Genomic DNA, 24,753 nt, shown 5'->3' with positions numbered 1-24,753 from the left:
TGGTGCTTTGGTTCTCCTGCATAGTGAATATAGTATAGGTGAATTCAGACATGAGATACAGCAGGGAATGCACAAACTCGCTGATTGGCTTACAAAGATTCCATTAATAGCGATTTACCTAGTTCCCAACGTGGCTCAAAGATGCAGCATCGAAGTTTACTTTTGAAAATGAATGTTAGTAAATTTAATTTGTCAAAAGCTGGAAGTATTTAAGCATATTAATAGACAAGAATGTGAACTTGAAAAAAACATGAGCCACTGATGAAAACTTAAACTAGATAATCTGTATAGAGTAAACCTGAACTCAGTATCCGAATGCACGTGTGCTGTAGCACAGATTGTCCTCCTTGCATAAACTACGTGATGAGAAATCTCACCAAGCCGGTATTTCACAAACCACATATTTGATACTTGTCACTTGTAGAAAAGGTCTGGTAAGCCTATTGACTGCCTTTCCAGATTTAAAAAAGCATTTGAAGCTTACTACTTCACTTCTAAGTACTCACCGGTGAAAAACCTTAACATATTCTTGTAAAACTTGGTGTATGTCACCTTACCTAATAGTAAGACATATCATAGCTGTGAAAACCTCAGTTGTGCTTGAATGGTAATGAGATAAAGTTCAGACAACAATATGCCATCTGCTGTTTTAATATAATTTAAATGCATTATTGTTGCTAACTGTAAACGATTTGGAGCTTGTAATCAGTTTAGTTAGCATTTAATATTTTTCAGTTTCTGTTGGGGAACGTTTTAGACATTTGAGACATAGTTATTGTTTCCTGAAAGAGACTGTTGATACCATCAGAAACTAAGCAGAAAACTGCTATTTACCCCCAATAGATTTAACCCCCCTTTGCCATAACATCTAAGGACGGCACCGCCATCTCCCCTTCTAACCACACCAAACTTCTGGGCATTGAAATAGAGAATAATCTCCACTTTGATGTTCACATCTCATGTACCATAAAACTAGTACACAAAATGCTAGGCTTCCTATACCAGGCATAAGTCCTTTCTCTCTCAAAAAGCAAGAGTCACTCTTGCACAAAGCCACCTCCTCTCAACTCTATTATACGTAGCACCAGTCTTTACCCAAATCAGACAATGTGACCTAGACTAACGAATCATGCTACAATAAATTAGCCAAGTTTGCTACTAACTCAACCTATAGAACCCATCACTGTACTGCACTAAAAGAACTAAAATGGCTTGAGCTACCCACAGCTACTTAACTATCACCAGCTGGGCACAGCCTGCAATATTCTCAAATATCCTGAAAAAAAACCCTCATTATCCAACCTACTTACTGTCTGTACTGCAAACTGGTACCTAAGATCTAGTGAAAAATCTCTCCTCTCCATCACCAAGGCTAACCATAATGCAGGGAAAGTGCTCTACTCCCACACCGTTGCCAGAAATTGGAACTCTTCCCATATCCGTGTCCACTGCCCCCTCTACATCCATATGCAAAAACTCCCTCAAATCACATCTTCTTAGTACCTGGTTATGCCCTTGTATTACATAACCCTACCCACACTCCTATTAACTCCCAAACTCCTCTCTGATCACATGCTGGATCTCTGATCCCCTGTAGGCTTGGTCATCTGAAAGGGTACTTTTAACTGTAGAATCTTACTTGATATATTTTCTTCTCTTACCAATGTATAACTGACAATGTTAAGTTGTCTATCTCGCCTTCATTCTTGCTGGTTGGGTTCGGAGCCGATCCTCTGCTCTGACTCTGCCATCTTCAAAAGCTCGAGAGCTGCTTACTGGCTCGAGGCCCCCCCCATGTCCCATGATGCCTGACGCTAGATACCCAGATCTTGTTTGCTGTTTTGCTACGAGGTTGCGTTTACTGGCTCCGGTCATATATTTTCTCTTTATTCACTATATTTAGGACTTTTTTTTACTTTATTGAATATACACTTATTGTCATAGCTTAGCTGTAGGTTCTATGGTAGTTTTAGTGTTCCCCCCCTTAAAAACTTGTTTTCTCCTTAGAGTTTTCCTCTCCCTCCCCCACTCCCATTTACCTTTTCAAAGTAAGCCATTTTAGTTAGAGGCTTATCATTGTTTTATTTTTTAAGGTAGACAAAGTTCATTAGAAATTGTGGTAGTTGCAAATTTTATATTGTATAGTGTGTGTGTGCTGTTAGGGTGTGGTAACCTGTGTGGTTTGTGTATATTTTTTCCAGTTACCTACTCTCCTTTATACTTGTTCTTTGTAATTGATTTTTCTTCACAGGAATGTCTAAAGACACAAAAGTGTCTGGATTCAATAAGTGTGACTCATGCTGTCAGAAAATGTCTCTGACAGATGGTCACACTTGTGTTTATTGCTTTGGTTCCCTACACCTGCAGGACTCTTGTTTGGTGTGTCATGCCTTTAGTCCAAGAGTCCTGCAGGAGCGTAGGAATAAGCTTATCCTTAGGGGTTTGCTTAAACCTGAAGGATCACCGGCCAAGACTCAGTCACTGAAACCTTCTAGGCCATTGAAGCTGTCGGCTCCCAGCTCGGAGCCGTCTCAGACTATGGCTTCTGCTTCAACTTCGGTTCCGGCTGGAACCGAAGCACCTGTCAACTTCGGCTCTGACCGGAGCCGAAGTATCTGTCTCCCAGTCGGCTCCGACTCTTCCGTCGGAACAGTCACGGAGTCGAAAACGCTCCAGGTCACCATCCCTGGTGTCGATACACTCGGCTCCAGGGTCACCCTTACTGCAATCTGAGCGTAGTCATCGGTCACACTCTTCTCTGTCGTCTAGGTTATCTGACCATGATTTGGAGAGAGTGGTGAGCAGGCTTTTAAAGTCGCAGGCCCTGGCAAAAATGCTATCCAGCCCCCCCCCCCATCAGGGCTTGGCTCTACCTGTTTCTCCGATGGTTCCTCCGTCGACTCATCCCTTGAGTTCGGAGCCGGAGCATGCTGTGGCTGGAACCGTGGGTCCGTCAGCGCCGATACTTCCCCTTTCGGTTCTGTCGTCGACTCCGATCTCTTCCATGGTGCCATCCTTGGAGGGATCTGGGTGCCGGGACTCCCTCTTCAGCTCTGAGGGGGCGAGTGGCATCAGACACTTGTCTGACCCCGTTCTCCCTCTCGGAGCTTCAGCACAGGTGAGTTTGGCTCCTACATCGGCTTCGGAGCAGTCTCTCTGTGCCGGGAAGGATTCCGGTCTCTTCGGAGCCGGAGCCTTCTCTGATATCAGGAAGGGGTGCCTTCAAGGTCATGAGTGTGCTGGCATCTGAGTTAGCCTCACGGTCAGCCTCATCAGCTCCTCCCCCCATGGTGCCTGCTCCTGCCTCTGCCCCTCCTCCAGACCCCAAGCGTGGGGAACAAGTGCTCCAGGGCACCCCATTGGGTGTATCTTCCTCTTCCGAGGCCTTCCCCGTTCATTCAGAGGAGCCCCCTCGAATGAGGAAATGCAAGAGGAAGCATGTTGACTCCCGAGTCTGTCACTTCAGATACTGACTTGGAGGAGTCTGAAGGGTCCCCGAGATCCCCCTCTGAGGACGTCTCCTTCTCAGACATCCTTGAAATCCTTGGGCAGAGGGGGAACTGGACTACCCTTAACCCTTCCAAGGATGAGTCGGTATTCCTGGATGGGTTTTGGTTCCCAACCCTCCACCTCCTGGGTATCTCCGCCTTTCGATCCACTGATGTCGGTGGTGGCTTGAAAGGCATGGTCAGCTCCAGACTCAATGGAAGCAACTCGCCGTAGGCCCACAAAATTCATCACTGGCCCTCAAGACCAGCAATTTCTGACCAAGGGTGTTTCTGTGGATGCCATGGTGGTAGCAGCGGCCACTATAAAAAGGAGTTGGCTGAAACTTCGTCTGTCCATCCCCCTAATAAGGAATCTAGGACGATGGACAGATATGGGAAGCAGGTGTTTTCCTGAGCGACCTTTTCCATGAGGTCTCTGAACTATTTGTGCCATTGTACCCACCTTCAAAGGGATCTCCTTAGAGCTAGGAGATACCCTTCAAGATCCATCAGCTGCGGGGGCTCAGGCTAAGATTGCCTCCCAGCTGGCGACTCTAAATTCTGTAGTGTAAACCTCCATTCGGCTCATCTCTTATGCAGCCGATGGAGCGAGTAAGGTCGCAGGCACAGGTGTGGCTTTGAGGAGACACGCTTGGATGTGGTTCTGCAACTTTGCGGAACCCTTCAAGACGTCTTTCATCAACACCCCCTTTGATGGTTCTGCTCTGTTTGGACCACAGTTGAAGGATACCCTTACCAGGTGTGAGCAGGAAGGCAAGACTCTCTGCCATTGGAGTCAGTTTTTCCACTCCTTCAAGACCGTATCCCAAGGGTTAGAAGAGTGGGAAGATGTGGTTCTGGAAATCCCAGGGAGCCGTGCCTGACACATGTGGAGAGTTCCCCTCCAGGGGCAGAGGAGGAAACAATAGACACCGCCCTAGGGGCAGGGGGGGGTCTGCAAAATCAGGGCCAAAGAGAATCCTTCTCTGACAAGCCCTTCCAGCATCCCTGAAGTGCTGCCCGACTGTCCACCTTCGGAGGCAGTTGGGGGAAGATTATCGCTGTACCCAAAAGCCTGGCAAAGTATAACACAAGACAAATGGGTACTTTCTATCATATATGAAGGCTACAAAATTCCCTTCTTTTGCACTCCACTCTTTTCCAACAAATCCCTTCCAGATGTTCCACCCAATCTAAGGGATCAAGCAGTTCAAGAAATTTCAAAACTGCTAAGAAAAAGAGCCATCCAGTCAGTCCCAGCAGACCAACAAGGATCCGTAACTTACTCAAGGTTCTTTTTGGTACCAAAAAAGACAGGGGACTGGAGACACATTCTGGATCTCAGCAGACTAAATAGGTCTGTTCAAAGAACAAAGTTGCGGATGGTCACGCTACAGTCCATTTTACCCTTTCTGGTTCAGGACAATTGGATGTGCTCCATAGATCTTCAGGACGCGTACTACCATATCAAAATGCACAGACGCTCCAGAAGATTCCTCCGCTTCCGGCTGGGGAGCCAGTCATCATCAGTTAAGAGCGCTGCCCTTTGGTCTCACCACAGCCCCCAGGGTGTTCACCAAATGTTTGGCAGTAGTCACCACTCACTTGAGACGGCAAGGATTCCAGGTATTTCCATATTTAGACGACTGGCTCCTTACTGCAACCACTAGGCATCACCTGCTACTAGCCAGAGACTACACCATCCAAACGTGCTCTACTCTAGGCATCACAATAAATTTCAAAAAGTCTGCATTGTCGCCTTGTCAATCTATCAAATTTATAGGCGCAAATTTAAACACAAAGGACATGTCAGCGACTCTCCCAGCAGACAGTGTGTTAGCCATTCGACGACATGTGCAGGTCTTATTAGGTTGCAAAAAGATTCAGGCCAGATTTGTCCTAAAAACATTGGGTCTCATGGCAGCAGCTATAATACTAGTTCCCCTTGCATGTTTTCACATGAGGATTCTTAAGTGGATGATGTTCACACAATGGTCCTTCCAGCAACTCCCAATGTCTTGCATGATAATGATCACACAGTCATGCAAAAACCAGCTTGTTTGGTGGATGGTTTCCCCATCATTACACCAGGGCAAGACCATTCATTCTTCCTCCTCCAGTACCTAAGGTGACCACGGACGCCTCCCTGATCGGGTGGGGGGGGGCATTTTCAGGGCAGAACAGTCCAAGGCACCTGGGAGCCTCACGAGTACCATCTGCATATCAATGTCTTGGAGATGAGAGCCGTGCTTTTAGTGTTGCAAGCTCTTCAGAACTCTCTTCCCACTGGGACCATTGCAATTCAAACAGACAATATGTCAGTGGTATGGTACATCGACAAGCAGGGCGGAACCAAGTCTTACCTCTTATGTCGAGAAGCACTCAGACTTTGGCAGTGGGTGATCTCTTCCCAACAGTTTCTGATAGCAGTGCACATCCCTGGGAAGTCCAATGTTATAGCAGACAGGCTGAGCAGAGCAGTTCTTATGCCTCAGGAGTGGTCTCTCAATCAGACTGGCGGACAAAACCTTCCGCAAGTGGGGTCAGCCTTATTGCAACCTTTTTACCACCCCCTTCAACAACAAGTGCGACAATTTCTTCTCTCCCTTTCCTCTCCCCGGACACCTCCCCAGAGACGCTCTAGTTCACGATTGGCCCCAGGGACTTTATGCATTCCCTCCATTTCCCGATTCCCAAACTAATTCAGAAAGCTACCACATTGGGATGCAAGATGATCCTCATTGCCCCTTACTGGCCTCGACAAATTTGTTTCCCTTTCCTGCATCATCACCTTCTGGAGCAGCCCTGGACCCAATTCCTGAACTCCTGATCCATCAGTCAGGCAGACTGCACCAATCTCTTCACTCTCTCCAGCTCACTGCTTGGTTTCTTCTCTTCCGACCTTAGCCAGGCTTCCCAACATCTCTCATTCGGTGCGTGAAATCATCTTATCCTCGCATAAGTCGACTACTAGGAAAACTAGCAAGTGGAAACTTTTTTCCTTATGGGCAGAGAACAGGAAGATAGATCCCTTTTCAGCCCCTGTGCACCATATTTTAGAATTTCTAGCAGAACTTTTTCGAACAGGAACCTCTTCTGCCACAATTAGAGTTCAGCTAGCTGCAATTTCAAACTTTCATACGGGCCTATCTGATTCCAGCATCATGTCCCATAAGCTTTGTAAAGCCTTTCTTAAAGGGACCACTCTACTCAGGCCCTGAGTAAGAGGTCCCCTGCCTCCGTGGGATCTGAATTTGATTCTAGCTTCCCTGATACTGCCTCCCTTTGAACTGGCAGCTTCCTGTTCCTTGAAGTTTCTTTCTTGGAAAACCCTTCTTCTGGTCGCAGTTACGTCGGCCAGAAGAGTTTCTGAACTTCAGGCGCTTTGTGTTCATCCTCCTTACCTAGTTTTTCACAATGATAGAGTTTCTCTTCAGACTTAACCCTTCCTTTCTTCCAAAGGTTAGTTCTGATTATAATTTGAATCGGTCCATTGAACTACCTGTGTTCTTTCCAAATTATTCCAACAAGGCAGAATAGAATACAAGTTACATCAGCTGGAAGTCCATAGACAATTACGCTTTTACTTGCATAGAACCAAGCAAATCAGAAAATCAGACCAGTTGTTCCTGTCTTACGCTGAGGGAAAACAAGGCACCTTATCTAGGTGGTTGACTTCTACTATTACCTTTATATATCAGCTAAGAAATAAAGAGCTGCCTGCTAAACCCAAAGGTCACTCCACCAGAGCTCTAGCTACTTCTGTGGCTTTTCAGGCCAGATTGCCAATGGAAACTATTTGTGCGGCAGCTACTTGGGCTAATCCACATACCTTCATTTCACATTATAAACTGGATGTGGCTTCCAGAAGCAGAGCTGATTTTGGTTCCACTGTTCTGAAGAGTCTGTTCCGATGAGCCACCCAGGATTGAGGTGCTAGGAACGCTGTCCCAACCAGCAAGAATGAAGGCGAGATAGACAACTTAACATTAAGAAGTTATGTACCTACCATAACGTTCCATGTTAGTTGTCTTCTCGCCTTCTTTCTTGCATCTCACTCTCCATCCCCCTATCCTAGTAGACCAAGAAGAGTTCCTTAGGTTTGTTGTTCACTGGCTGAGTCTTCTCTGGCTATTACTTCTGTCTCTCCAGTAGGTTCCTGTATCCTGCTAAATTTACTGTATTATTATAATTGTTATTATGTCTGTAGTTAGGTTACCAAACGAGATCTGGGTATCTAACACCAGGCATCATGGGACATAGGGGGGGCCTTGAGCCAGTAAGCAGCTCTCGAGCTTTTGAAGATGGCCGAGTCAGAGCCGAGGATCGGCTCCAATCCCAACCAGCAAGAAAGAAGGCGAGAAGAAAACTAACATGGGACGTTATGGTAGGTACATAACTTCTTATTGTCGTTTTACCTATGTTACCTGGAGTGTTTTATTAATTTCTTATTATATTACTATGCTCAGCATACATGATGTAACCTGTTTTCTGTGTTATGCTGAAAATGGACCTGGTCCAGTCCGAATTTTCCGGTTAACAAATGTAAAATAAAATAAATAAATAAACCTATAATGATTAATGTCTGGACAGGAGAAAATTGTAACATTTACAATCCAGTTAAAAAATGGCATTTTTTTTTTTAATGTTTATATTTTCCTTTCAACTGTATATTGCATATGAATTCTCAGACATGTACAAAATATGCATATTTATTTAAAATGTAGCTTTATTATTTCCCATTTTCTTTTCCTGTCTGTCTTTTCTATATCCATCTGATCTCAGTTTAGCCCAACACCTATTAAGGAAGCTTTTCTTCCTAGATCCCTTCTGTAAATGATCAGTGAGGATAACACAGTTAACCTTATGGACACTTAGTCTGCACTCTGGAAGCATCTTCTAAGACCTTTAGATGGAGGGAACTTGCTCTCCTCTGAAGAACACTCAAGTAGGTAAATGTAAAAAAAGATGTTTGCTATCCTCCTGGCCTTAAAATCTTTTCAGTTAGATGTTCTTCCTGTTTCACTGTTGCAGTCATCACACTTAGATTATCCTGTCAAGGGTAGCCCTCAGTCTGAATACCAGAGGCTTATTATTTCTGCGTCAGTTGCTGTCGCTCCAAGACTGACAGGTTGTCAGTGGTATAAAATCAGGCAGCCGATCTCATTACATCAGTCTTTCTTGCTGAGGAGCCCTAAGCAGAAGTAGCTCACATGAGTGCTGGTCGGATGCTACCTGAGTTTTCGTTTCCGAATTGAAGTTGACGTCTTCTAAAGTCAAGTACCCCATTGGGGATCCTTTTTTCTTGCTCTAACCGATATCAGAAAAAGTTAACAATTGTCTCGCCTGTGGAAAGCAAATACCACACCAAGACTTCCATTCTTACTGCGTCACCTATTTAGGCCCAAGACGACGACGTCCCTCGCTGTCTCTTTTGTGCTTTGTTCAACGCCAGAACTATATGTTGTCTGGCCCTTATTGTTGCTAAATATTTTCATGCTCAGTTCTCTTATTCCGATATGGCTTCAGTAAGCCATCCAAATACCTATCTTCCGAAAAAAAATAGACAACAGACCGCACAGGTCCAAAACTGCCAACAATGCTTCCATTAAGCTAGTCAGTTCTCTGTTCCTCAGGCACTTTTGCAGCCCCTGATGCCCACTTCTGTGGATTCGCAGGCCACTACAGAGACCCATTCGGAGTCCGGTATGCCACGAGACTCTTCTTCGACTAAGGATCCTGTGGATGTCTCTAACTTGGGATGGGTCCAGAGCTGCTGAGCAGGTGCCAGCTTCCGAGGAAGTTCTTCGCACTACCAGTACTCGACACAAACAGACTTCTTTCACGTCTTCAGTTCTTTCTAAAACTACCGAGTTTCTAAAGCCTCTGGTATGAACTACGTCTAAAAAACTGACCCAAGTTCAGGCACCTGCTTCCATGCCTCAATCTCAAATGCTTAAAATGGTGGAAGACCTTATTCTGCTTATTAGGGGAAGCCAGTGGAAGACCTTATTCTGCTTATTAGGGGAAGCCAGGCTACCCTTTCCAAAAGAGAGACTTGTCCCCAGTAGTTTTATCTGAAAAGGAGTCCGATGACTCTGAGGTTTCTGAATATAAAGACATGCAACCCCTCTCTGCTTATGAGGATTCTGATTCAGAGGAATCCATTCCTTCTGCCTCTCCTGCCGAGAATTTTTCATTTGGTGAAACCCTACATACTTTAAGGGAGCATTTCTCAGTGAATTCTTAGATTTACCACAGCAAGACATTTAGCCATTCCTCCTGTCCTGGATGATGATTTTATGGAATCCAGTTTGACTCCTGAAACCCTTCCTCCTGCCCCCAGGAAAACTGACAGGTACTACAGAGTCCCCAGACTCTCTCAAATTCCTTTTCAAAAATCCTACTGCTTACCCAGAGGTCATCTCCCAAGGACCTAAAGGAACTGAAGCAATATCAGCTAAGAATCCAACCCCCTCAGACAGGGATTCCCGAGCTTTAGACAGATTGGGTAAAAAAGTAATACACCTCTGCATCTCTTGCTATTAGAGCACTACATTGTCAGTTCCACGTGCTGAAATATAAGCAGTATACCATGGAACTCCTCAAACAAAAAATATCTTCCTTTCCTGCTTGTGCAGAAAATAATTACAAGGACTTATGCATTCCGCAAGCCAAGTTACTAAGCACACTTTGCAATGTGGCTTTGACGCCCTAGAAGCATCTTGCAGGGCCGCAGTCACTGGTTCTGTCCTTAGAAGGCATGCTTGGCTTAAGGAACCGTCCTTGCCAGACCATGTCAAATCAAAATTATTGGACGCACCATTGAACAAAGACAATTTGTTTGGCACCAAGGAAGAAGAGGTCTTAAAGATGGAAGAAAAAGCTAAATCTGTGCAGACAGACTTTTTACAGGTCCAGTCTCTGAGGTTCAGTAGGCATTGCCCCTTCAAGCACTGGTCCTTTCCGGCCCCCTCCAGGCCAGCTCAGCCAAGACCCAGGGGAAGCAGACCCCCCAGACAGCAGTCCCAGGGAATGCAGAGATCTAAGCAATGGAGTTCCTCCTCTTCAAAAACAGGGAGTACTAAGCCACCCCCTTATGGTAAGAACTCACAATGACGTTACACCTCCACCCCTTACCTCTGCCCCACCTGCTTATGCTCCTAGGAGGAAAACTCTCCTTCCATGCAAACAACTGGGCCTCTATTACCCAATGACTGATGGGTCCTCAACAATGTGTCCCAGGGATACAAATTTTATTTCCACACACTGCCAACCCCAAAAGGGTTCCCAGATCTTCCTCCGAACCAGTGAGCAGAGGCCAAAAAGCAAGTCCATTCCCTGCTTTCCTTGAGGGCAATACAGCATTTTCCTGCAGACCAGATAGGCCAAGGTTTCTATTCCAGACACTTCATGGTACCCAGAAAAGAGGGTACCTGTCACCCAATCCTCAATCTATCCATTCTAAACACCTTTCTGGTGGTACCAAAATTCAAAATGCTCATCCTTCAGCAGCTTCTTCCTGTGCTTTCCAAGGATGCTTGGTTAGCCACCCTAGACCTAAAAGACACCTACCTACACATCCCAATCAGTCAGGGACTCTTGCAGGAAATATCTACATTTCAGGGCAGGATCTATGCACTTTCAGTTCTCTCGCTTCCCTTTGGCTAATCCACTGCTCCCAGAGTTTTCACAGAATGCCTGCCTCCACCCATTGCTTTTTGCAGACAAAGAAATATTCAAATTTACCCCTACTTAGATGATTGCCTGATTCAGGCAGACAGTCAGGAAAAGCTGTTACAACACCTGACCTTTGTAAAGGACCTACTGACCTCCTTAGGGTATACTATCAATGAAAAGAAATCAAAACTAGTCCCCACACAAAAAATTGTATTCCAGGGAGCAAGCCTGGATACAGCATCCCAGATGGCATCCCTTACTCCAGAAAAACAAGCCTACCTGACAGGCTACTTCTCTCAACTAGCCACCAGAACTCCGTTATCTGCAGGGAAAATCCTGCAAGCTCTAGGGTTCATGGCCTCCTGCATTCTACTCATTCCATATGCCAGACTGCATATGAGGAAACTACAATGGTACCTAAAAAGTCTTTGGTGTCAACACGCTCACGACCTGGAAACTATCATGCCTTTGATATCCTGTCTAAGGAAAGATTTTCTTTGGTGGGCAGCAGCATGTAACCACAACAAGGGGCTTCTCTTCTCACAACTCCAGGCCGCCCAGTCCCTCACCAAAGATGCATCAGACTAGGCCTAGGGTGCACACCTTGACAGCAGGTGCATTCATGGCCATTGGAGCCCAAATCAAATACATCTGCACATCAACCAAAAAGAGATGCTAGCTGTTCAGCATGCCTTGGCATCTTTCAGACCCCTACTCTCCCCGGGGCCTCCAGTGATCAAAACAGATGACAACACAGTGATGTGGTATATCAACAAGCAGGGAGGGACTCACTCTTATCCTCTCTGCAGGCTTGCCATGACCGTTTGGCACATGGCCTCAGCCATGCAAATACACCTGCTAGCACAATTCCTGCCAGGCTCCCTAAATTCTCTGGCAGACGACTTAAACAGAAACCTGCTAGACCCAAACAAGTGGCAGCTAGACCACAGAACCTTCAACCTTGTAACCCAGAAATGGGGCACCCCGAAGGTGGACCTCTTTGCCTCCCACACCAATCATCAGCTCAGCAAATTCTGCACCAGGAAGCCTCACAGCAAGTCTTGGAAAGTGGATGCTCTATCCTTCCAATGGGTAAACCTCTCAATCTATGCATTTCCCCCTCTACCACTCATTTCAAGGGTACTGCTCAAAATAAGGTAGGAAAAACCAAGAGCAATCTTGATTGCCCCATACTGGCCACGCCAGCAGTGGTACCCACTGCTGTGCAACCTGTCACCCCTGCCAGCATGGCAGCCTGTCACCCCTGCCAGCATGGCACCTACCTCAAATCCCCAACACTCCTGACCCAGAAGAATGGAGAATTCGTGCATCCACAATTGCAGACCCTGAACCTGGCAGCCTGGCTCATTTCCTGATCTCTCCTCAAGCTGTCAGCCTAAGCAAACAAGTCCTGGATGTTATATGTAAGGCCCAGACGACCCAGCACTAGAAAATCCTATGCTGACAAGTGGAAAAGATTTTGCATCTGGATCTAGGCTAAGGGAGCCGAAACAGCACAGCCCTCCCTACCTCTCATCCTGGATTACCTAGCAGACATACTAAACAGGGGTCTATCCTTCTCTTCTATTAAAATTCATGCCTCTGCCATCTCTGCTCATTACAGCACAGAGCCACCTCTCTTCCCAATACCCTCTCATCAGACAGTTCCTAAGAGGGGTTAACAGCCTAAGGCCACCCAAAAGAGCTCCTTCCCCAGCTTTTGACCTTAACTTTGTGTTTGAAAAGCTCCCCCTACTCCCCATTGAGCCTGCAGCTTCAGCAGAGTTAAAATTTCTGTCTTGGAAAACAGCTTTGTTTCTGGCCATCACTTCAGCTAGAAGAGTTTGAGCTACAAGCACTCATGGCTGTAGAGCCCTTCATCATTTTCCATGCTGACAAGGGTCTCCCTCAGGACTAACCCATCCTTCATGCCTAAAGTGGTGTCCAGTGTGGCTCTCAACCAATCCATTCATTTGCCCACGTTTCTCCCTAACCCACAAAACAAGAGGGAAAGGACTCTGCGCTCTCTAGATGTGCACAGACAGATTCTATCTGGATAGGATTAAATCTTTTAGAAAAACTGACCAGTTGCTAGTCAGCTTCGCAGCAGGGGAAGGAGGGCAAGGCCATATCCAAACAATCCAGCTTCAAATGGATAGCACACTACATCCATTTCTGCTACTTACAGCATGGGAAGCCACCCCAAATGAGGTCAGGACGCATTCCACCAGGGCAACCTCCACCTCTGCAGCTTTTCTCAGAGGGGTCCCCACCAGGGACGTCCTGGAGGCTGCAACATGGACTTCTGTTCATACCTTCACCAGGCATTGCCACTTGCCTATCTTCTCCAAATCCAGGGCAGGCTTTGCCACTGCAGTCTTGCAGGGTATCCTAGCCCAGCCCCCAGTCTTCTTGACTGCCTCCACCCTTTTCTTCAGCTTTGGGAATCAACCCAAGTGTGATGACTGCAACAGTGAAACACGAAGAACATGGTGCAGTTATGTACACTTACCACTTCACTGTTGCAGTCCTGGTTTTCCACCTTCCATCCCCCTGGTCTCTCTCTCTCTCTCTCTCTCTTCCTCTCTCCTTACAGGGAATTTTTGATATTTACTTTCTACTGGTGGTGTTCTTCCCATCATAACCTAGCTCCCTATTTGGGGGCTCCTGACAGTCAGGGCAAAAAAAACTGATGTAATGGCGTTGTCTGCGTGATTGTTACCACTGATGATCTGACATCAGTCCTGGAGCAACAGCAACCAACGCAGAAATACTAAACCTCTGGTATTCGGGCCAGTTGAAGGCTAACCCTGGCAGGATAACCCAAGTGTGATGACTGCAGCAGTGAATACACTCAAACATCTACATTTATGTTAAGTGAACACAACTGTACTTTCTTCAGTGTGTGACTGAACAGATGAACAATATTGTAGTGTGCGTACATTGACGAATCAAGGGGGCAGTCAGTTCTACCAGATGGGTTGGTTGGCGGTCATTCTCTGATTCTGAGCTATCGAGACAAATTTAATTTTACAAACAGTCTACATTCCACATGACCAAAGCACAGTAAGCAGAAAAATGTCTAATAGCTACAGAACAGAAAATTTTCATCACATGTGAAACCACTACATTCTGTCATTTTGCACTAGGTTGCCTTATTGTCTAGCATTGGCAGCAAATGCCGCAATACCATAGAAGCAGGGTCTTTTGCCTCTCATTGTAGGTGTTCTTGTTTTCTTCTGCCAGGACATTTGAAGTTCATTCTTCTAATTTAGTTGTCTTTAAGCAGTGTCCTTGACAATTTAGTCGTCATTAAGCAATGTCCTTGACAATACTACCTTTCAGCATTACCCTTCTGTCCCAGCAGAGAGGGTGTTATGACCCAGCCTGACACAACATGAAAGATCTCAAGTTAATCCCAAACATTCATTCATTTATTCTTTAGTGAGGCCTTACTGATTTTGAAGTAGACTTAAAAATATTCTTTGTGGTGAAAGAATAAGTACTTTATGTATGTAGTGTTTCAGTTCCATACGTATTACAGTATCTGATGGCCCTAAAACAGGTTTAGCATCTTTATCTATTGCATCGCATTTTCAGCCATTATGCCCCGTGACATACAAAGTTGCCACCTGTTTAGAGACCCAAAATGGGATATTTCTTATGGAAACATGAGCTTTTGCAGGATACATCGTCCTCAAATAGGCAGATTTTCACTTTGTCAAATAAAGAGCTTCTATTACTGAATTGTAGTTTTTTGATGTTGGATATATTAAGGTATTTAAAATATAGTAAAATGCAATATTTGGATGAAAACTTACAAAATATGTTCCTTGTAAAATATCAGGACATTTGCTAATTTGTTTCTCAGGACTCTACTTGCCTGAATCAGGACTGTCCTGCAAAGAGATACAGGTGGTAACCCTACTTACATATAGAACTACCTTTAGCAACACAACTCAGTAGTTAAAACCGCTTCTAAAAGCCATTTTTACATGTTACTTGGACATTCAAATGCTCCAGCTTGTGATCTGAATTTTATCTAGAGAATCCTACTTTTACCATCCTTTTGAACCAGTCACTTGGACTGGTGTGAAAATTTGCCTTGGAAGACTTTTGTTTATTCTTAATTCTTCAGGAAGATTTCATAACTCTAGATATTATGTAGAGAGACTTCAGCCAGGAAACTGTCTTTAAGAACCAATCTATTCTTTATACCCAATGTGATTTTTGAATTTATCTTCAGTATTCTCTGCTCCCATTATTTTTGTCAAGCAGCCTGAAAGTTCATAGTTCTGTGATGTGTAGATGTGTATGCATAGAGTGAAGATCATTAGATACACTAATCGGTTTCCTTTCAAAGCAGTATTAGATAGTAGCTAAACAGGTCTTTTCTAAGTTATTAGCAACCCATACATTTTTCCTGTGTGATAAGTACACAAAGACACTATTTAGGGAGCTTATGGCCCACTGTTTTACATCAGCAGCTATCACTGCAGCCTTTTGAATGTGTCTGACAATAAACTGTCCATTTTAGGGACAGAGCAGGTTTTGTTTTTGCAGTGCTCTGGGGAGAGTGCTGCAGGATCCCCCCCCCTTATAGAGCATACAATCTGCAATGTATTGTACTTTTCTAGTAGATTTTTGTGTGTCCAACAGAAGTTCTTATGATGTCCATTTCTGGTTTAGAAGTTTTGGTTGTCTGGAGAAGATGGGTGCAAAAAAGTATAGTGAGAAGGACAGCTGAATTGTTTAATATCATCTGTAAATGGTATTTCATTTCCAGAAGTGACGAGACATCTAGAGGTAACTCATTCATACATTTCAAGGGAAATCTGACCAATGTTGTTTTATTTATTTATTTATTTATTCCAGTTTGATGATCGGGGAGGTCCACTGGGCTTGGGGAGCCCGTTTTCAGTGGAGGCCCGGAGAGAAAAGTTCCACAATACAAAGTTTAATTACATGATTAATTACAAACAACAGGTAGCATTCAAAAAGAGAAAAAAAATATTTACAGTTTAGTTCAGGAATAAAAACAGGCATATAATATCATGGCTAGATTTTACTGTTTGGTTACATATACAATCAACAATTTAAAGTGAGGTTAGGAAGGTAAGAAGGTTAGCCTGGTGTAAAGCGGGAGGAGAGCTTGAGAGGAATGGGTGGAAGAGTACAGTTGCATTTCCTGTTTAGATAAAGGTAAGAATGAAGTTGAGTTTTAAAGTTAAGGTTGTCACAGGTCCTCAGTGTGGAGGCAGAGCATTCCATTTTTTAGCTAGGGAAAAAGATAGCAGAAGCTGCCCAGCTGGGTGCTTGGGTTTTTGGACTGTGATCAGGTTTTGGTGGGTAGATCTAAGAGATCTGAGGGGGTTATATGGTTGCAGAATATTGGATAGTGCAGGGCAGTTAGTAGTTTGGAACAATAATTTGTGGGCTGTGGTGATTTGGTGAAGGTCAAGTAGATTGGGGAGTTCAAGCCAATTTAGTGAGTGTAGGGAGGTGCAGTGATGAGAGGAGGATTTGGCATTGGTGGCGAATCTGGCGATTTTATTGTAACACTTCCAATTTGGAGGTGTGTGGGGAAGATAAATTAGTGAGCAGAGGAGCGCCATACAGTAGAGAGGGAAGTAGATAGGTTGTGGCGAGAGGAAGTGGTTGTTTCTGTAAAGTAGGCCTAGTTTTATGTGGGTTTTCCTGATGTTTAGCTGGATGTGATTGTTAAATTTTAGGTGTTCATCAATGGTTACACCAAGACGTTTGGCGGAGGGTACGACCTCGATAATGGAGTTAAGGCTGGTGATTTGGAGTGAGTTTTTGTCAATAGAGGAGGATTTTGAGGGAGAGAGTAGAAGGATCTTAGTTTTGTTGGCATTTAGTGAGAGGTGATTTTGGAGCATCCAATTTTCGGTGGTTGAGAAGGGAGTTTGTGTTAGAAGTTGGAGATCTTTTCGGTTAGAGGCACAGCAGATCAAAGTGGAATTGTCAGCGTATTGCACAATTTTGGTATAAGGTATGGCTTCGTGGAAGTCGTTTAATAACGATAGTGAATAGCAATGGGCCAAGTATGGAACCTTGGGGTACTCCAGTGGGGCTAGGAAGGAAAGTGGAGGTGAAGGAAAGTGGAGGTGACCTGGCCCCATTTCACGACTTGGGATCTATCAGAAAGATAGCTGGAGAACCAGAAAAGAGTTTTTTGGGAGAGATTGAGGTTAAATAGATGATTTTAGTAGGTGGCTATGGGAGATGGTATCGAAGGCTTTAGATAAGTCTAGCAGAACAATGGATACCATATTACCACAGTCACAAGCTATGAACCTATAATCTACTTGTCATAATGATGAAATGCAAGTTTTTTTTGTGGAACAAAATGTTCCTCAAAGTATACATCAACATAAAAGCTAATTTCATTTCTCAAATTTCTTAGTGTACTGAACCCTCAGTCCTGGTTTGTAAAAAAAAGTTTTGCTCTGAATAAAGTATAAATGTATGAATGTACTTGCATTTATTACTTGGCTAAAGCTAACTCCTTTTTTTCTGTAAAGGTATGGAATGAACTGCCTTATTCAGTTTGAAGACTTTGCCAATGCCAACGCTTTTCGTTTGTTACAGAAGTATCGCAATCAGTACTGTACCTTCAATGATGATATTCAAGGTAGGCTGAAATATGGTGAGATATGAATTAATCATGCTACATAGAGAAAAATTAGGGTCTACTTTAGAATGATGAAAACGCAAAATGTCGAGCGCTCACATGAGAGAAAAATCAGGAATTCGATATTGATTTTTTGGGATCGCAGTGCAGTGAAGATCGAAATATTTGCCCTTTCCTCACTGTAGTGCAATCTCTGAGTAGGAATATATATTTATCGGGGGTGTGGGGTATGCAACCCCCCACAATAGCGATTTTGAGTTCCTGATTATTCGCTCGTGAGCATTCGATAGTTTGATTTTTCCTTGTTCTGACATAGACCCAACAATTATACTTACAATTCTCAAGTTTCGTTTATGCTACAGTTCTGTTTGGTGCATTTTTTCCATGAACAGCTGTTCATTTCTATACTGGAAATGGTCAAAAAATCAGGGAAAATAGTGTGGCATTGAGAAATTTAATTAATCTTTATTGTAACAGAACTTACATTTACTCTCAGAAATGTAAAATATATTGCGCTACCATTGTTAGTCAGAATTAGTGTTAGAAAGTGATGGTAACAATTAAACATTGTACACTAAGATAGCTTTGCAAATAACTCTGAAATCCCGTATTGCAAATACTTAACATACAGTGACATGAATTAAACCGGTCTTACCTACATCATCCATTATTTCATAGTTGGTGGAAAACATTATTGTGAAGATATGTGAAGGCTGCCAGCCTAGCTAGATAGAATTTTGTAGATAATTATGTCATTGTAAATATGAATGTAATCCACAGGCTTGTCCTCTCAAATGTAAGAAAACTGTTAAATGTTGAACTTCAAAAATGTAACCACAGTGCATTTTGCTGGAAGAAAGCTGATAAGTCAAGCATTGTATGACTGATTTCAAAGCTTGGAGACATAATGTCTGGACTGAGGAATCCTTCTGTTTTGAGACCAGAGTTAATTGCTAGATTTTACATATATAATGTATATTGCTGTAGTTTCCTGGCCAGGTGCAAGATCAAAGAAATGTTAAAACTCTGAGTTTCTGTTAGCCTGGGAACTAAAGAAGAATGATGTAATCTAAAATGAGTCAGCAGTGATACATTATCAACTTAAGGGATCTGAAATAGAAAGCATTTTGAATTTTGTCTAAAGAACATCACTCACCAGTACTATGCCTTTGCTCTATATGTAAGTTTATTTAGAACTTGATTGCTTTTAGAGTTGGATAGGAATTTAGTCAGATTTAGTCTAGCTGTTTTCTATATTTGTCAGACTATTCTGCAGTATTATTTTAAGCATTTTCCTGTGATTTCTGAACTCTTGTCTAGCACTGTGTTGAATTAAGAAGATTTGTCTTGTGTTTTATTATTAAATAATTTAAACCTTTCAACTGTGGCTGTTTTGTGCAGAGATAATTTAAGCACTAGAGTACATTGCATGTCTATAGTGATACTGTACAAAGCCACTCCAAATAAGCCTTGCTGTTCACACTTACTAATTTGATAATATTGCACAGTAATTGGACACCCTTTGGCAAGGGCCATTATAGTAGCTGATAAGAGTAGTTGGTACCAGTGATTACTACCTTATAGCCTGGCAAGAGGGAACATAGCTGAAGAACCTGTGCCAGCCTTTTCCAGGAGTGTCTGTGTGTTTGTATATAAAACAAATCTCTAAGTGTGTGTTTGTCAGCTACTTAGGCAGGGACACGACACACTGATTGGGCAGAGAGGGCACTGGAGGTTTTGGCTTGACTACTCTGCTGAGATCTGTGCCAGTGGGGAGTCTTATTGGGGATCTGGAGAGAAAGGGGGAAACCAGCCCCAGACTGAGTGTGATCTCCCTGTGCTCTTAAGGGAAATTGTACTTTACTGTGTGTATTTGTTATCCTTCCCAATGTGGAATGCCCCTCACTGGTGTTATTGGTGAGGATTGAGGCTCCTTGATCACTGGTCCAGTGCACGGCATCGCATATTAATTGGTTGGCAGTGGTTGGATATCCACACCACGTATTAACTGGTTGGCAGTGGGATATCCGCACCACATATTAATTGGTTAGCAATTGGCTTGTGGTGTGGATAGTGAATTCCTGTAGCTCGTGTACAGTGATCACTGAAGGTGTTTTTGTACTCTGTCAGCCATGCAGTGAATATTCAGAGTTCAGATCACAATTGTTTTATTTCTTTTGTTACCTTAGTTAGTCAGGGAGAGCAGGCAAGCATGTCCGCAGAGGAGTATGGCAAGCTGACAAGAACCATTTGGCTGAGATGTGCCAGGCTAAGAGACTGGTGCATGGAAACCTGAATAAGGCAGACATGATTGCAGCTTTGGTCACAGCTGCATCAGAAAACAGCAATCAAGAGGGAGATAAGTCTTGTCGTGGAGATGTACAACATTTTGGGAATGGACAGCTCAACCTTTCTGCAGAGGACTTAAAAATCCCTCTGGAGCTATAGAGACTTGAGTTGGAGGCCAGGCATTTGGAAACAAGTGTCAGAGAGAATGAGACATCTGCAGGCTGAGGAGAATGAGAAACTGTTATGCCTGGAAGCTGAGGAGAAGGAAAGGAGATACTGACTTTTCGCCATAGTCATAAAGGTAGTGGGTAAGGGAGTAACTGGACCCCAGACCCCAGAAGCACAAAAGTTCAGTAAATTTCTTTTGCAGTTTACTGAGTGGGATAATTTTGATAGTTTAATTTATATGTTTGAGAGGGTATGTAAAACAGTATGATGTTGACCAAAGGCTCTGGGTATGGTTGCTGACCCCCTTACTCCATGGTAAAGCTGTAACTGTGTTGTCTAAACTTTCTGATCATTAATTTTTTGATTATACTGCTGTTAAGATTTGTCTGTTAAATGTTTTTAAGCTAACACCTGAAACTTGTAGGAAAAAGTTTTGTGAGCATAGGTGCAAGGCAGAAGAGTATGTGTGAATATGTTTGCTGAACTGAGGACTTATTTTCATAGGTGGGTGAGTGGGATCAGGTCATCACTTTTGAAGGGCTGGCAGACCATTCGATGAGGGAACCAAGCCCTTAGCACTTTACCTGAGGACATGAGGATCTGGTTAGCTGAAAGATAATGTGCTACTTCAGATAAGTTTGGGAACAAGGGAGACCTATACCTAGCAAGCAGGGCATCCCTGCACAGGAAAAGGGCCCCAAGTACTGTTCATGTGTCTAAAGGAACCCATGGTGGGCAGCCTAGACTGCCCCAACAGAATTTGCCAGTAGCAGGGGAAGCCCTTAGTCCAGGTATATGTCCAGGACCTAGGGTTAAATGTTTTGAATGGAACCACTGGGGGCATGTGGCATATAGATGTCCATGGAGGCAAGGTGGAGAACAAAAGGTGAGGGAAGCCAGTAAGTGAGAAGGACAAAATACTAACAGTAAGTTGTCTTGAGGCAACAAGGGTACCGAACTGCCACAAGAGCAGTGAATGGCAAAGAGACCATTGCTAAGGGGGAGACCATCTCTGACACAGTCATTGTGAACACACACCTCAAACTAACAACCAGCACAGGAAACGAAACAAACCAGTCACTCCAGGAAAAATATACCAATTTAATGCACAAACCCAGGTTAAGCGCTTTCGTCAAAGCAGATCCACAAGACTTCCTCAGAACAAAAGAAAATAATCACCAAACAGTTTAAATATCCCTCCCACAAGTTGCATGTAAAAAGACATCCAATGAAAACACACACAAGCCAGTAATTAAACCATATGTATACAAAAATAAAAATATTGAAATGTTAAATATAGAAAGATCTCAGCTTTAAAACACTTGAAATAGAAATATTTCCATTGAGTCCAGGAAAAACACATGCATTGAGTCTGATTTGCCATTGCAACTCTTTAAGCTCTAAAATTTCATTCCAGGGGGCCACCCTGGGTTCTCTGTTAACATGATCAATGGCAACAAACCCCAAAACATGATCACCGTTCTCAAAACATGTTTTGCAAGAGCATTATTCATATTAACCTTTCTAATATCAAGGGAATGTTCATAAATTCATTCCTTGAACCTATGCTGAGTCTTTCCCACATAACAATTACAAATTTTACACAAAGCTAAATAAACAAGGCCCCTGGTATTACAATTGTTAAATGTATAGAAATCCTCCTTCCATTTACATAGACCTCATTAAGTTCTATTAAAAAACTACAATAATTACAGGAGCCACATTTGTGTGTACCTTTCTTTCTTGTGGAGACGCATTTGTTGTCTTGATCTACTCTTTCTAATATCTTTAAAACATCTCCCTTTTCTGTATACCATTTTTATTCCCTCTTTATGAATCCCTTGTAGTTCTTTATAAACAGAAAACACTTGCCAGTATGTATTCAGAATTTTAAAAAAATTTGAACATTCCGGGGTATATGTAGTAATAAAGGAAATATGGGACAAATTACTAACTCCAGCTTTAGTCTCCTTGTCCCTTTATTTTTGTATATATTCATATGGTTTAATTACTGACTTGTGTGCATTGGATGTCATTTTACATGTGACTTGTGGGAGAGATATTTAAACTGTTTGGTGATTATAACCATTGTGAAGCCTGCAGTGGTTACAAAGGAGCACTACTTGCCCTGGGCAGTCTACACCAGTCAGAACTTTAGGTGGGACCCCATTCCAAATGCCTTTGGCTAGGTTTCACCTTGACTGGGAGGGTGGAAAAAGGAAGCCAGCAAGTAGGTGTGTTTGAGGATATCCAAAGTCAATCCAAAACCACAAGTGCAAAGACTCTAAAAAACAAAAGTAAGTTCAAAAAAGAGCTAACACAAAGTGTGGTATAACAATTTAATATGCCAAAAGCATACAAGTAATGGAACAAAAAAAGCCCTAGATATATATATATATATATATATATATATATATATATATATATATACACACACACACACACACACACACACACACACACACACACAGGGTCAAAACGACCTCCTATTGGTTTGTGAAAGATGCTCATTTACACCAGAGGAACCCCCCCCCTCCCAGTTTAATGATCCATTTTCTTTCTTTAACATTTAAAATGGTATGCCAGCCAGATTTATCCCTACAATTCCCCAGTATACAATCAATTATGGTAAATCTAAACAGAGCAGCATTATGTTTGCAAGTGTGTTTAAAGAGGGCACTGGACTGTCTTTTATTCTTTATATCACTCACATGTTCCCCATTTCTAAGTTTGAGAGGTCTCGAAGTTTGGCCCACATAAAACGAGGAGCATGAACAAGTGGCCAAATATATTACCCAACTTGTGCTGCAATTTGCCAAGAAAGTGATATTAAAAACTGTGGATGCATTTTTGCTGGAAAATTCCTTAGTTTTGTTTACCCTGTAACAATGAGAACAATGTCCGTAAGGGACACATCCCACCAATGTGTGTCCCGTGAGTGTCCGTTGGATGGGAAAAGTCCCCCTATGGTCAAACCTTTTGTAATGACTAAATAGAGAACCCAGTGCGCAGACCCTGCGGAAGGAAAAAGAACATCTATCCCCCAAATAATCAGAAAGTCTTTCCTCTGCCATCAGGATGTTCCAATGTCTATTAATAATATGCATAAATGATTTGGTGTTCCTGCAAAAAGTAGTAACAAATCTCACCCTAGACTGAGTATCTGATTGTACTTTGTATTCCAATAATTTGGCCCTGTCCTGACTCGAAGCAAATTGGCAAGCCCTGCTAATATCCCCTGGTTTGTAACCCCTATCCTGGAACCGATGAATCTTGTCCCTTTTATAATGGTCATATGTCAGAGTTGGAGCAAATTCTTCTAACACTTAGGAACAGATTTTTGGATGTTCTGGATATGTTGTAGGTGGAAGCTGGTATCATGCAAGAGAATTATATTGGGGAAATTTTCTATATACCTTAGTATCCAAGGTATTATCAGGATTTCTACTAACAAAAACATCCAAAAAGGTAATTTCAGTCATACTGAGAGTAACCTTAAATTCAGTGCCCCATTTATTCTCATTAACATAATTCACAAACTCTTGCAAGAAAATATAATCGGACTTCCACACCAACCAGCAATCATCGAGGTATCGCCTCCAAATGTCAGTCTCATTAATGTATAAATTGTGGCAAGCATCATAAATCAACTTCTCAAGATATTCCATGAACAGGTCGGCATATATATGGGCACAAAGGAGGCCCCAATGGCTGTTCCTTGTACTTGCCAAAAACATTGATCTTGAAAACAGAACACGTTTTTTGTTAAAACATGTTCAGCCAGGCAAACAAGAAAGGTATTAAAACCTGGTTCATACAATTCAGATTTAACCAGCCAATGTTGTAATGCTAACAACTCTGCCCGATATGTGGGATGTTGGTATAGCTGCATTTCCGAGATAATACCCAAAAATTGGGTAATGTCCTGAATGCGAGCTCGCACATAAGCCAACAAGGGTTTCAAATATAGTGTCTGAAATTCAGAGAGGGGTTCAGTAAGGGAGCCCCTACCAGCCACTATAGGCCTCCCCGGTGGATTTATGGGGTCCTTGTGGATCTTGGGTAAGAGATAAAGATACTGTTTTGGGTCAGGTACCTTAAAATGGGAAATGTCTGCACTAGTGATCATGCCTTCCTCCTGAGCTTCATCTAGAAAGGTATCAATTTCCATTTTAAACGTCCTAGTAGGATCCAATTGCATAGCCATATAGTATCTACTATCCTCTGTTTCAGTGCCTCCCCACAATAAAAAACCCAATCCTGTATCACAACCACTCCTCCTTTATCCGCAGGTAGAATAACAATATCCCTGTTATTCCTTAAACTTATCTATACTTTGTTCCTCAACGTTGGATAAATTGTTGAAAAAGTTGTTATACTCACGAGGATTAAAGTGTAGATCTTTAAGAACATTAGATTAAAACATCGATACAAAAGTAACACGGGGGCATAAAGTTGGATCCACAAAATTTA

General features: G+C 43.0%; 1 protein-coding gene across 4 annotated transcripts in view; it reads left to right on the top strand.

Annotated features, from left to right (window-relative positions):
• The window catches only part of ME1 (malic enzyme 1), a 1,705,192-nt gene that overhangs the window by 1,168,253 nt on the left and 512,186 nt on the right, over nucleotides 1–24,753 (top strand). For all 4 annotated transcript variants that reach the window (XM_044065993.1, XM_044065985.1, XM_044065999.1 and 1 more), the window contains one exon: nucleotides 17,714–17,823. In XM_044065993.1, the coding sequence (XP_043921928.1) occupies nucleotides 17,714–17,823 (110 nt within the window). The remainder of the gene's footprint in view (nucleotides 1–17,713; nucleotides 17,824–24,753) is intronic.

This window comes from Protopterus annectens, chromosome 1.part0 (assembly GCF_019279795.1).
Source record: "Protopterus annectens isolate FY-2018-M chromosome 1.part0, PAN1.0, whole genome shotgun sequence".
Lineage (NCBI taxonomy): Eukaryota > Metazoa > Chordata > Ceratodontiformes > Protopteridae > Protopterus > Protopterus annectens.
This window is presented reverse-complemented; position numbering and strand designations above follow the sequence as displayed.